Genomic DNA, 13,830 nt, shown 5'->3' on the forward strand with positions numbered 1-13,830 from the left:
TATTTGCTTTTGTTTCACATCCTGGGTCATTTTGATAATGTGCTAATGCTCTTGTTAAAACATGTATTCTTTTTTTCCCCTAGCCATAGGAAGGAAAAAAAAAAGATTCTAAGGGAATTAAAAGCTTGTTTGATGTTTGCAATAGGAAAAAAAGCTTAATAAAATTATGGGTATAGGTAATCTTCATTCTCTATAATGTGCCTTGGATTTGGATTTGACTTATTTAGGGAAAGAAATAGTAAATGTGTGTGCGAGAAGTACTGAGAAGAATGTAAGTATGAGTTCATATTTTTGATGATTTTATATAACACAAGATTTTTGTCCTAAAATTGAAAAATTAAAGTTTAGTTACTACTTTATTACTATGGAGAGACACCATGACTGAGGCAACCTTAAGGAAGGAAGACTTCATTTGGGGCTTACAGTTTTAGACGGTGACTGTGCTGGCTGCTCTTGTGTCAACCTGACACAAGCTAGAGTCATCGAAAAGGAGGGAACCTCAACTGAGAAAATGCCTCTGTAAGGTCTAGCCGTTGAACATTTTCTTCATTAGTAATTGATTGATGGGGGGAGCCCAGCCCACGGTGGGTGGTGCCATCCCTGGGCTAGCTAAGGAGGCTGAGCAAGTCATAAGGAGCAATCCAGTCAGCAGCACCCCAACAGGGCCTCTGCATCAGCTCCTGCCTCCAGGTTCCTGCCCTTCTTAACTTCCTGTCCCGACTTCGATGATGAACTGTGATGTGCAAGCACAAGCCTAATAAACCCTTTCCTCCCCAAGTTGCTTTCCTTATGGTGTTTTGTCACAGCACTAGTAACCAGGAGAGTGAGTTCATGGCCATCCTAGTGGGGAGCGTGGCAGCTGGCAGGCAGGCATAGTGTTGGGCCAGTAAATGAGATCTTATATACTTTTTGGCAAGTGGGAGGCCCACAGAGAGAAGGGTAACTGGGCTTTTGAAATCTCAAAACCAACGTCCAGTGATGCACCTCCTCTAACAAGGTCACACCTCCTAGCCCTTCCCTAGTTCTGCCAACGGGAACCGAGCTTTCAAATGTATGAGTGTATGGTGGCTTTTCTCACTCAAACCACTGAAAGAACAAAGTGAAATTAAAGCCAAGTCACAGAAGTCTGAATATATTGTGTAATGTCTGTGGAGAGTGGGACTTGAGGGTGATATATGTTTGATGATAAAGTTATTAAAATTCTTAAGATTGGCCGGGCGGTGGTGGCGCACGCCTTTAATCCCAGCACTTGGGAGGCAGAGACAGGCAGATTTCTGAGTTCGAGGCCAGCCTGGTCTACAAAGTGAGCTCCAGGACAGCCAGGGCTACACAGAGAAACCCTGTGTCAAAAAAAAAAAAAAATTTTGAGTAAATTCTTAAGATTATACTGATCTACTTGTGGTAAAGTTTGCAATTTTTTTCTTGTTGTTAAAGTTTTGAGACAGGGGCTCATTGTGTAGCCTTAGCTATCCTGGAACTGAGTATGTGGTCCAGACTGACCCTGATCTTTCAGTGATCTGCTTGCCTCTGAACCTTGAGGGCCACCACACCTGGCTCCATGGTACTCTCAATAGATGATTAAAAAATACGTTGCAAACAGGTCAAATATTTATCAGTGAATGAATAAGCAAATTGTTGAATATATACACGATGGAATACAGTCCAGCTATGAGAGAGACAATGAATACGATGCATGGATGAATCAGTCTCTCTCTGACTTTTTCCTCTCTGTCTCTGTCTCTCTTCCTGTCTCTCTTCATAGTCCTGTCTTGGGACTCACAAAGGCATGTGCCACAGTGCTCTGCTCTGGATCTTGAAAGTGGAAGAAAGTTGCCAGGCAATGGTGGTGCACATCTTTAATCCCAGCACTTGGGAGGCAGAGGCAGGTGGATTTCTGAGTTCGAGGTCTGCCTGGTCTACAGAGTGAGTTCCAGGACAGACAGCGCTACATAGAGAAACCCTATTTCAAACACACACACACAAACTCACACACACACACACATACACATACACACACAAAGAAAGTGGAAGAAAGTTAGACACAAAAAGTCACATATTGTATGATTTCACTTATATGAAATATTCAGAATTAATAAATGCACAAGGAGGAACACAGTGGTGGCAGTACGGCCTTGACTTTAGTGTGATGGGACCACACAGAATTGGCACGTGTACCACACTGTGACTATATGAAATGCACTGGAAGCTCGTGTGCATTTCACCTCAGATATTGCATCCCTGTTTAGTCTATTTAATTTAATCCCTTCAAAAACTGGTTAAATCATAAAGTGTGGCAACGGACCCCTAAAACTTCTAAAAGACATGGTTTAATGACAGCTGTTGTGCAGTAGTTATCTATGAGCCCTCTGACCCCAATACCAGTGCCGATGGAGAAATGCAGTTTCCCCTTTCCCCAGAAAAGTGTCTGAGCTAAAGTAGGAGCCACTTTGCCCTGGAGGATGCACATTATTTTCTGTGCCTCATGTGTGCACTTGCTGACAGTCTTCAGGCTGGACCAAAGTCTACAGCAGTTTGTCCTTCCAAGGGAGTTGGAGATGGTAGTAAAGCTGGCCTCCAGCTGAGATAAGAACTTGTTTGGGGGTTGGAGATGGTAGTAAAGTTGGCTGCCAGCTGGGATAAGAACTTGTTTAGGTTCTCACCTCACTCTGTTCTCCTCATTCAGCTGAGAAAGCAGCCCCAGTAGGCCATCTAAAAAAATGTCTTCTCAGGCTCTGTCTGCTTCAAGGAAACCTGATAAAGAAGAGTTATGGGAAAGCCAATAATGGTACATTTTGAGTACGTGAAATCTATCTCAATAAAGCTATTTACATAAAGAGAAATACCTACTGGCAGGAGTGTAGTTATGAGGTAGGACATTTACTTAGCTAGCTCATGAGGTCCTGGGTCCAGTGCTCAAAACTGCAACATACACATCCATACAGACATGCATACATACACCTGGATTATTAATCATTTACAATAACTATTACTTTTCTTCTTTTTAGAAAAAGTCTCACTTTGTAGCTATGGATAGTCTGGAATTCGCTCTGTAGTCCAGACTGGACTTGAACTTAAGAGATCCACCTGCCTCTGCCTCCCGGCTGGGATTTAATGGTATGTTCCACTATGCTCAGTAACAAGGTTTTATTTTTCTTCTAAAAATCTTACCTCATCTGTGTAATGCATTCCTGAGAATCCCTGATCAGAAGTCAGATGAACATGTATCACCTACTTAAAGGTGAAACACACTTGTTCCTGAGATCTCAAATCTATATTCAGTTAAGAAAAGCCCACAAACAACAAATTGTGCTGACATGGCCTCTCTAGGCACCGAGAGCTATTTGGACTGCAGCGTGGCAGCAAATCAAGGCTGCCTCCCTTCATCGACTAGGCTGATGTTTTTCTTTGTCTACTTCAGACCTCAAAGCGCAGACACCCAGGGTGGTGGTTTTATGAGAATGGCTCCCATAGGTTCAATGAACTGGTGGAACTGTTGAGAGAGGACTAGGAGGTATGGCTTGGTTGGAGGTGTGCCATTGGGGATGGGCTTTGAGGTTCCAAAGATCTTGCCATTCACCATTCTCATTGGTCTTCTCTGCCTTGTGCCTGTGGACCAACTGTGACCCTCCAGCTACTGCTCCAGCTCCGTGCCTTCCTGCCTGCTACCATGCTCTCTAGGATGATGGTCCTGGACTCACCCTCTGAAACTGTGAGCCCCATTAAGTGCCATGGCATTTTGTTATGGCAATAGAAAGGTAACTAAGACACTTAGCGTTTATGAAACTTTATCTTTATTGTAAAAAAGGAAATAATATAAACAAAATAATGATAATGCAAATGATGCTCAAGACAATCGTAAAAGTAATCTAGCAAGTGGCAGAAGAGCAGGGCAGCTCTTCCCTGCTGCCCACTGCCACCCATAGAAGATGCAGTGAGACTCGCCCTAGAGAGGCTGCCACCCATAGAAGATGCAGTGTGTGACTCGCCCTAGAGAGGTGGAGGGAAGCTTTCTACCCTGAGATGGAGGCTGTTTTTGTTCACATGGTAGGAAACAGTAAGGTGTGTGTATAAGCAGATATGGCTAGACTTGTCTCCACTCCACTGCAATAGTCCTGCTCCTGTACTCTCAACCAACCTAGAAGAGCTCCTGAAACAGTCAGTGCTAAAAAACAAATCTGGAATTAATAGTTGTCTGTCAAAAATGTTGAGAAAGTTGGTTGGGAGACAGGAGAGAGGTATCACAGATGGATTCCGTAGGGACATATAGTCCTCAAGGGTTAGCATCATTCTCTCTGCAGAAGTGAAGGGACAGTCCCTGAGGTCAGTTTGGGAAGAAAGACAACAAACACCTAAATGTCTACTAAGAAGACACGAGCATGTTCACTGTGTCTGTACTGTCAGGCTGCTGGGTGGGGTGGGGGGAAGACACGGATCCCTCATCCTGATGCAGGAAGCTGGTGGGTATCACGCCTGTCTAGTTCATTTGTGCTGACCTCATAATGTACCCCAGAACAGTGGGTTTGCAGGAAGTTGAGCAGGGGTAGCCTAGAGAGCTTCTGCAGAGAGGTAGGGTGTTCCAAATGGCTCCCAGTGCCCCAACTCTGCCATGTGTGGATGGCCTCAGTTAGGAAGGAGATGGGCTCTTGGACATGTCACCCTGCTCTTGGCCTGGTGTATCCTCTTCTTTCTGCTCCAACTTGAAGTTCTGTGAACAAGGTCATAGGTGAACCTGACCCTGTATTTGTCCAATTATAGTTCTGAGGCAGTTAGGGGTCGCAAAGGCAGGCAAAATCCCATGTGTTGGGTTATACTGCACATCTCTGAAGAAATCATCTCCTTTTCTTCACATACCTGAAACTGGGCCTGACTTACCTCAAGCTCCTGTAAAACCTCATCCATGAAGTCCTGGGAACTTTCTTTGTAAGCCACAGCTAATCGAATAGCATCATTGAAGAGCTGAAAGTGAGGTGGAAATGGTGGAAGTGTAGTTGTGGGTAGGACCCTGGATGCTGCAGTCTCACCCCTCACTGGCCCCTCTCGTCACCCTGATCCCACAGGCAGTGGACTGTCTCACCAAATGCGGTCCTCCCAATCTCTGTCCTTTGCTGCACTCAGCCATGCCCTGTCCCTGCCTCCTCCTCCCCCTCCTCTCCTCCATGTGACTCCAGGACTCCTCAGCCCGGAGTCGGCAAACTGCCTCTGGGCTGTCATTACCTTCACGACATTGGTACCATCAGCAGCAGAGACAAAGTACAGGGGTAGGGAGAACTTCTTGGCAAAACTGAAATTCTTCTGAGTCATCTGTATGTCTGCTGCAGAGAGAAGTAGGGCATTGGCTTGTCCACACAGGCAAAGGGAAGATTTTTGCAGGCAGGGTCAGTGGGGAAGGGACTGTCAGGGACTGCCCTTGACATGGGTAATGGGGTCTGTGTCTTGGGAGGACAGGGTCTTGCTGCTGGCCCCCGATTAGAAAGGGAGCATCTTGGGAAGGAAAAACAAAGCTGCCCATTCCTTGACAGAAGGAAATGTGTGGGCTCAGTCCCCAGGAATTACTGTCACCCAGGTGCAGGGATGGCCCCACCATCAATTTTATTGGCCACCAGGATGCATGGGATCTCCGGCCTGAACTCCCGAAGTTCTGCATACCAGGTACCCAGGTTCTTATAGGTGATTTTCCTCTGAACATCAAATACCTACAGAGGGTAGAAGACAGTTTAGATGTGTCAAAGTATTTTACCAGTTCCAGACAACACACTCAAACAGGTGTATACAAACTCAGATCCAGCACCTTCAGAACAGGGCCAGAGAGAAACTAATGGGCGTGTATCACAAATGGAAGTCAGTCCCAGACAGAGAAGAGGTTAAGTTCAAATACAAATGCCAGAGCAGGACTGAAACAAAAATGGCTGTCCCCCTGTCCACTGTGTTTGTGGTGTGTGTGTGTGTGTGTGTGTGTGTGTGTGTGAGAGAGAGAGAGAGAGAGAGAGAGAGAGAGAGAGAGAGAGAGAGAGAGAGAGAGAGAGAGAGAGAGAGAGAGAGAGAGAGAGAGAGAGAGAGAGAGAAAGAGAAAGAGAGAGAGAGGGAGGGAGGGAGGGAGGGAGGGAAGGAGGGGTGGAGGGGGGGCGGGGAGGGAGAGAGAGAGAGGGAGACAGACTGACTTCTGGTTACATTGTTTCATTTGCCTTGTTTCACACTCTTTTATTTAGTGCCCTTGGTTATTAGAATTAAGACTTTTTAAGTTCTCAAGGGCTTTTGTGCTTAAAGGGCTGTGGAGGAACAGGTGACACTTCCATGACCCCTTCATTGTCCTCATCCACCACTGGCAAGCCTCTCCAGGTGGCCTTTATGTGCACACAACACTATCTGACTATGGGTACCAGTACTCAAGTCCTGTGCATGCACACAGGACATTGTAACCATAAAACATCAGAGGAGGCTGCATAGAGATGGTGGCATCTAAGCAGAGACTGGATCACGAGCAACATTTCTGGTCAACGGATTTAAACTGCAGAAAATTGAGGGATGAGCAGATGGGAGATGGTGAGCAGAATGGGCCAGTCTCTGTATCCCTTTTGTGCCACTCCTTATGGATGAGATGGTGCCCACTCACAATGAGAGCAGCAGTGTGCATAATATAGGAGGTAGGGCTAGGAGGTTAGGTGGTGTCAAATGCTATAAAGTGCCAGGGCAAATTTACATGTTGTAGGTAGACTCACAACAATGGTGTCAACTTGTGTTCTATCAGACCTGCAGCACCTGCTTCCTTCCTTCGTGATTGGGGCCAGAAGGACTTACTATCACAACAATATGGCATCTACCTGGGTCTGTTTACAGACCCAGTCTTGAGGTCAGGCAGCCATTCCGTGACCTAGTCCACTTCAGCTCTTATTGACAAAGTGTCCTCACTTGGTGACAGTCCCTATGGTTCCTAATTCAGAGAACTAGACTATGGGACTGGGGCTCGGCTCAGGGGTAGAATGCATACATCTACACACAAAGTCAGTCCTGTTTACTTCCTAGTACCAAACCCAATCAAAACCAAACTGAATCAAACCTCACATCAGCCTACTGACTCATGTGTCACAGGTGCTTGGTATTCATGAAAATGTTTTATCTGTGGATTAAAAGAAAAACATATTCCTTCTCAGCATGTAAGAGTGGTGGCCTAGAAAACGAGCCTGGGAGCTCAGAGGCAGGAACTCCCAGGAGACAGATTTTTAGTCTCACTAGAGCCCTGTGCACAAGTGACTTCTGGGGACTTTTGTGCAGTCTATCACCCGAAGCGATTATTGCATGGACCCATGGTAGCTACCCTTGAGAGCACAGTGAGAGCCTTCGAGGGAGGCGAGGGCTGGTCTGAGAGGGAGAGCCTTTCACAAGGTAATGGCTGGCAAGCCCTTGAAGTTTCCCTGTGGGCGTAGCCAGCGGTGGCCCTGTCTCAGCCATGTTTTCTTTGAACACTGAATGGCTAGGGGAGCCCAGCTTCTGTGCTTTCTCTTATCTGTCCTCATCTGAGGACAGCTCCTCTGGCATATGTGTTTTTAGAAGCATCTGGGTGGCCTTGAACAACCCTCTCCTACATATCTATATTTGGTAGTGGGGCTGAGAACTGTTGATCCCTTGTCTCTTTACCCCTCAGGCCAGAATTGTCCAGTGCCATTTTTTTTTTTTTTTATACACTGCCCAGCTGGTTTCATACCATGATGCAGGCGTGAGCCTTGTGGTAGTAGGAAGCATGCATGCTCTGGAACCGCTCCTGGCCTGCTGTATCCCAGAAGTCTGCAACAAGAACACAACTGTCTGCTCAACAGGGCTGAGGGGCAGAGAGACTCCTAAATGTGCCAAGCATTTCCATGCAGGTGTCCATGCAAAACCATGAGTGTATGGTGAGCCATGTACATGCAATGGTATGTGGAGGAAGACAGACAGAAGAAAGGACAGTGCAGATAGGGAGTCCCAGAAGGCGGAGCATGGGTGCCCCTTGTCCCCACACTGAAAATAGGACCCTTCAAGATCTAAATTTCCACAGATGGTGGACAGTCAGGATACATGGCCTGGTGACCCCAAGGGAAGGTCATGTCCTACATTTGAGAAGTGGTTATGCCACAGATGTATCTATTTATACTAGCCCTACAGTTAATCCCTGCAGTGAGAAAGTTTACTCCCTGTCAAAGGCCTTGTGCTCTTTGTCTTCCAGGGTCTGCTTTCCTGAACCCCGCCCTGCACTGTCCTGGCCCAGGGGCTGTGAGGCTGTAGGCCCTTGTGCACCTCCTTTCCCTTCCTACCACTCCTGCCCCACTCCCACTCAGCGTGGCCCGAGGGCCCGTGCTGCTCACCCACAAGGATGGTCTTGCCGTCTACTGTGGCCGTGTGCTTATACAGAGTCAGAGCATATGTGGACAGTTGCTGTGGCTGGCTGGATGCAGGTTAAGGAGAAAGGTGACTAAACAGAGGTAAGGGAATGGGGATGGGAGGGAGGAATGGGTCCTCTCCTTACTTAGCTTTTCTTAAATTTTTGAGGCAGGTCTCACTATGTAGTTCTGGCTGGCCCGGCACTTACTATGCAGACCAAGCTGGCCTCAAACTCACAGAGCTCTGCCTGGGATTAAAGGTGTGTGCCATCACACCTGGCCCTTTTTTGTTGAGATAGCTTTTCCAATGTAGCCTCAAATGTGGGTATCCTGACTTTGTCCTCTTTATAAAGAAGTTAGGTTTCAAGTTGAATAAATTCTACAGACAGACAGACAGAGGCATCTTCAGTGGCACAAGTGTAAGGAAGGGGCTGGGAGAATGTCCTGGATACCTGAGTGTGAGGTCACATGGAGCAGAATTTTACAGAGAAGTGGTGTCACAATGCTCTAAAGTGTAACTGTGGACATTTTAAAACTTTCATGGACAGAGTTCTAATAGGCTAGAGCATCATGACTGTCGCACAGTAAAAACCACCTGGCAGCTGACAAAGCATCACACACTGAAGTTCATGTGTGTGTGAGAAACACTAACAGCATACCTGGGGAACAGTTTAATGAGCCATGCTGAAGCGTCACAAGTTGGCTTGGTATATAGTGTCTGGGGCTAAGGTCAGGGGAGAGGAATCAGCTCTGCAGTTCTTGCCTGTGGCCCTCATGGGTCCACTCAGGGAACTTTTAAAAGAAGCTCCAAGTTGCAGCCCCTTATTCTAAATCTGTAAGGCACGGCAGCTCATAGGATGAGGGAAAAGCTGATACCCCACAATTTATAAAGTTTATTCCTACCAAAGATGTTTTAGGCTATAAGGAAAGAGGTTAAATAATTTACCCAAGGTCAGAACTAGTAATGAGGAGGCAAAATTCGTACCCAGGCATTTGACCCAGACTAAGTGCTGTCTGCTATCCTTCCCGCCTTCCTGGCAGGAAGCAAATGTAAGTGATTTCTGGCAGCAGCGGCCTGGACTGTATGGGTCAACCAGTGAGGAGCCAGTGTGAAGGAAACCCGCGGGTCTTCCCTGGGCTGTGGACTGGAGGTTAGGATGCACAAGAACATCAGGAACAAAGGACATTGCAAGTCTTTAAGGATACAATCCATCCATGAGAAACCTCTCCATGAGTCTGTAAAGGAAATGTGGGAAGTCACAGGTCATGTACCATCTCTAGCTTCTTGTCCCTACTTTGTCACCCCCTGAGCTGACAACTTGGAAGCCACCTGAGGCTTCCTATCTCTTGCTAACTCTGCCACAGTTTTTAGTCAAGCCTGCACAAGGGAATCACCATTACCAAGCCCACAGAGCCAAACCACTGGCATATCCCAATGGTCAATCTGCATGGGGTTTTCCAGTCCATCACTTCTATTTCACATACTACTACACACAGAATTACCCCTGCCTGTGCACAGGGAAACTGAGGCCCGAAAGATGGTATTCTTCATCCAGTAGTCATTTTTTCAAGCCTCTGCCATTCCTTAGTGCTTTGCTCAAATGTCATCTGAGCAGGATGGTGACTCTGTGATAGGTAAGAAGTCCCACCCAGCTTGTACTCCTTCCCTCTCTGTCCTGCACAGAGCTCAACATGAACATTAAATTACTGTGGTGATGCTATCAATCAGAACAGAGTGCATGATGCTGCAGTCTTCAAACCCTTAGTCTACTGCTGCCTCCCCATGTCCAAGGCAGTGCAATAGTCCCAGTCAGTATTTGAACACATGAGTGTGAGTAGCTAATAAACTTAATTTAGTACATATTTTACAGCCACAGGGCAGCTTGAAACCTTTTCTTGCTATTATAACCACTGACTATGATCAGTCTATATAGTAAATCTACACAAAACACAGCACAACAAACCCCAAAAGACATAAAAATCATATCTATCTACCAATCTATCTATCTATCTATCCATCTATCTATATCTCAATACACATATATTTTAAGTAATAACCAGATTTAACACTCCTATGGTAGATAATTTCAAATGTCAACATGATGAGGTTCAGAATCACCTGGGAGAGGGGCCTCTGGGCATAGACATCCTGAAAACTGGCAGAGAACTCAGGAGTCCCACTGAAACTGAAGGCCTTCTCTCCCACCAACCTTTCTGTAGATGCAGATTCTATCATGGTCTCTCTCTAACATTCTGCTTAAGGTATGAAAGAGGTGGGAACTCCTTGTCTTCAAAGTGCCCTAGAGGCCAGAACTGTGTTAGCCTTTTCATGTTGTTAGCTACTCAGACTTTTACAAAACTGCATTAAGTTAGGCTAGTGCTGACTTAGGCCTTCCCTGGGCTTCTCGCCAGTCCACATTTCCCTAAAGGTCTATCAACTGGTCTCCCTTGCCTGACACTTCTGTTCTCTATGTGGACAAAGGGCTGCTATTTACTGGGTAATCTTCCAAATCCTTACTTTCATTGCATGGGATATTGTTGAGGTTAGAGCAACTGTAAAATACTACAGCCGAGCTTCAATGTAAGGCGGAAAAATGTCAGTTCAGGAAGCTGGCCCCAAACTAGCAGGCCCCTGGGAACCACTCATCGCTCTCTGAGTCTGACGTAGAATGTGAGGTGATCTGCTAACTTGAGGGATGGGAGACTAACTCGGACATTTACATAGGAGTAACTCTCATCCTTTGAAGGCAGAAATGAGCATCCTCAGCACCCTACCCTCAATGGGTGAGAGGCAGGTGCCTGATGGAGATAAGCCGAAAGGAGTGCAGATCTCCAGGTGGAGGGTTCTATACCTACACAGGCAGACACTGGGCGGAATAATCAGCTGTTCACAGCTTCGCAGTCTGTTATAGTTCAACCCGGGGGGCAAAGGGGTTCCCCTCCAAGGAAGCATCTTTCCTGCCTTTATTCTACCTGTCCTGTTCCTCTTCATCCCACTGCCCTGCTCCAGCAACCCCTCACACAGGCAGTAACATCCCACTTGCTACCCTTCTACTATATCAGGAATTTTCAGGGCGATCCACTCAACAGCTCCTTAAGGACTCAGAGGGCTCCCTGATTTCTATCCCTCTGACTCTCTCCCATTTCCTCCTGACATGATTCTGATGTCTGTCCGTGCACACCTGGGTTCCAGTCAAGGTGCCCCGTTGCCAGCTCACAGAAACTACACATACTCTCTCCTTTCTAATCTACCCAGAGCCATTCTGGGATTGTTTTGAATTCCCTGATTTTCTGACATACTTGGACTTGCCCACTGCACTGTCCCCCAGGCAGATGATCTTCACGTTCTCGTGAGCATCGTACTTCTCTTGGTCCAGCTCACAGCTCTTGCTTCTGTCGCCTGCCATTAGCTCTTGTCCGCAGACAAGTGCCAGCCTTGGAGTCCTGTCACCGTCTGGAAAAGCCGACAAGAGTCCACTGTTAGAGGTGAGAACACTCCTCAACTAAATCTACTTTCTTCTTTTTCCTGAACAGCTGCTGAGAGAGAACCTAAGGGCACACATCCTGACAACTTGACTACCGTGTGCTGAGCCCGAGGGAGCTCTCTGGAGTCTCCGTCATTCCCACTGCAGATGTGTTTGGGTCACACCTCTCTTCCTACCTTCCATACTAGATTTACAAGTTCAACATATACGTTTTCTTACTCATCAAACACAGGCAACAAACAACAACAAATAGTGCCCAATTCACATGGGAAATCTGAGATTTGGTAAAAACAAGTTGACATTAACCATACAATCTATGATTCCTGACCCATATTCCTGACCACCTACCTTCTCTTCTCTGTCCCTCTGTTGCCATCAGCATCTGCCGTACAGTCCCTTCACCTTGGTAAGTCCTCCAAACTTTTTTTTTTCTTTTTGTAGGTGTTCTTTTTAAACCTCCCGTACTTGTTTTCAGCTGTCCTAATGCTGTGACTAGTAACTCGTGGTGGTGACTCCCTCAACCATAAAATTACTCCAGCTGCTACTTCATAACTGTAATTTTGTTACTTTTATGAATAGTAATGAAAATACCTGTGTTTTCTGATGGTCTTAGGTGAGCACCCTGTGAAGGGTGGGTCATTAGACTCTCAAGAGGTTGAGAACCACATTGATTTGTTACCTGATTCCTAAATGTAGCTGATACAAACGATACCATGTCAAGACTTTGTCCTGCACTGCCTAAACTTGGATATTTAACTGCTCATCAGTTTTGTAAACAGGAGACTAGGGCATATAGGAACGTTACCCGTTAAACATAAACAGTACATTAGTTCTGTGCACACTTGTCGTATTTCCACAAGTATAAGACATGACTACTACCCAGTGTCAACACCGGTGTGTAACATCCTCTCTAGCCCGGTCCACTCGCCTCATACCCAAATACAACCCGGCAAACACTGCTTCGAATGTATAATAATCCAGATTCTTCGCCCGCTGGGCGCACTGCAATGACACTACAGCCTTCGAAAGGCAAACCCCGGACTATCGACTCCCAATGGAAGCCCTCAGGGACTGTCGGTGTCTTCACGCTTTATGGGGTCAGGCTCTCTTTCGTGTGACAAACGTTTTTAGGCGCCCACCAGGCCTAACCACTATCTCCCGTAAAGGACCCGCGATCTGTGGCCGGGTCTCCGCCTTTCCTCCGCCCCACGTCTCGGGCGGGTTCCCCAGCCACTTTCGGCTTCGCGAAGGCTTAGAGGGACCCGGGACACCGCAGATGCGCTCGCCCACCACAGCCCCTGGACCGCAAAGGCAGCCGCCGGCTTACCTACTACTCCTTACAGGCGACCGTAGTGTGGTAGCGGCTCGGCCGCGTCTCTGCCGCTGCTACGCGACCGCGCCAGGACCCCGAGATGGGCTGTCCGGCAATGGCCCGAAGGACCCCAGTGAGGCGCGGGCTGGCTAGCGCAGTGCCTGTCTGTCTGGCATCTTCCAGGATGCACATCTGTTCCACTGACCAGGGGAGGACAGAGTGGGTTCCCTGGGCTACTGGCCTGGGGTGGGAGTGAGAACCGGAGGTTGGGGAGGCATCTGACCAACAACAGGTTAACAGGTTGCTGCAGTATGTGATACCTTGATAGGATAAACCTAAGCAAGTTTCTCGACTTTTCCCCCATTAATTTATTTATTCACTTTCCGAACCGGTCGCTGCCCCTCCCACCCGACTCCTTCTCACACAGTCCCTTTCCTATCTCCCTCTTTTCTCTGAGAGGGTGGAGCCCCCCTCCCCTTGGGTATTCTCCCACCCTGGCACACCAAGTCTCAGCAAGGCTAGGTGCATCCTTTCCCACGGAGGCCAGAGAAGGCAGCCCAGCTAGAGCAGTGGATTTTACAGACAGGCAACAGCTTTAGGGGTAGCCCCCTCCCCTACTCCAGTTGCTGAGGACTCACATGAAGACTGAGCTTCACATCTACTGTGTGTGTGTGTGTTGTGT

The 13,830-nt window shown here is 47.3% G+C and overlaps 1 protein-coding gene across 3 annotated transcripts; it reads right to left on the minus strand.

Annotated features, from left to right (window-relative positions):
* Window positions 1-3,774: 3,774 nt before the first annotated feature.
* On the minus strand, window positions 3,775-13,272 carry Rabl2b (RAB, member of RAS oncogene family like 2B). Of its 3 annotated transcripts, none has more exons than XM_031353088.1 (9): window positions 13,164-13,272; window positions 11,652-11,805; window positions 9,558-9,587; window positions 8,337-8,416; window positions 7,700-7,779; window positions 5,582-5,693; window positions 5,215-5,309; window positions 4,873-4,956; window positions 3,775-4,705 (listed from the first exon to the last, which is right to left on the minus strand). In XM_031353088.1, exons 2-9 carry the CDS (start codon window positions 11,756-11,758, stop codon window positions 4,625-4,627), a joined length of 669 nt encoding a protein of 222 aa, XP_031208948.1. In that variant the 5' UTR covers window positions 11,759-11,805; window positions 13,164-13,272; the 3' UTR covers window positions 3,775-4,624. The 3 variants fall into 3 exon arrangements, with proteins under 3 accessions (XP_031208948.1, XP_031208941.1, XP_031208954.1); XM_031353081.1 differs by having other exon boundaries at window positions 5,215-5,312; XM_031353094.1 differs by lacking the exons at window positions 8,337-8,416; window positions 9,558-9,587; window positions 11,652-11,805; window positions 13,164-13,272 and adding an exon at window positions 9,337-9,529 and having other exon boundaries at window positions 5,215-5,312.
* Window positions 13,273-13,830: the final 558 nt, after the last annotated feature.

Source organism: Mastomys coucha, unplaced genomic scaffold, assembly GCF_008632895.1.
Source record: "Mastomys coucha isolate ucsf_1 unplaced genomic scaffold, UCSF_Mcou_1 pScaffold11, whole genome shotgun sequence".
Taxonomy (NCBI): Eukaryota; Metazoa; Chordata; class Mammalia; order Rodentia; family Muridae; genus Mastomys; species Mastomys coucha.

Excerpts from the sequence above, each read along its gene's own strand:
- Rabl2b (XM_031353081.1), bottom strand. The coding sequence starts at position 11,758 with ATGGCAGGCGACAGAAGCAAGAGCTGTGAGCTGGACCAAGAGAAGTAC. Across the intron at positions 8,417-9,557 it reads AGGTTTCTCATGGATGGATT|CCAGCCACAGCAACTGTCCA; the intron begins GTATCCTTAAAG and ends ACCTGCATCCAG. Across the intron at positions 7,780-8,336 it reads CGGCAAGACCATCCTTGTGG|ACTTCTGGGATACAGCAGGC; the intron begins GTGAGCAGCACG and ends TTCTTGTTGCAG.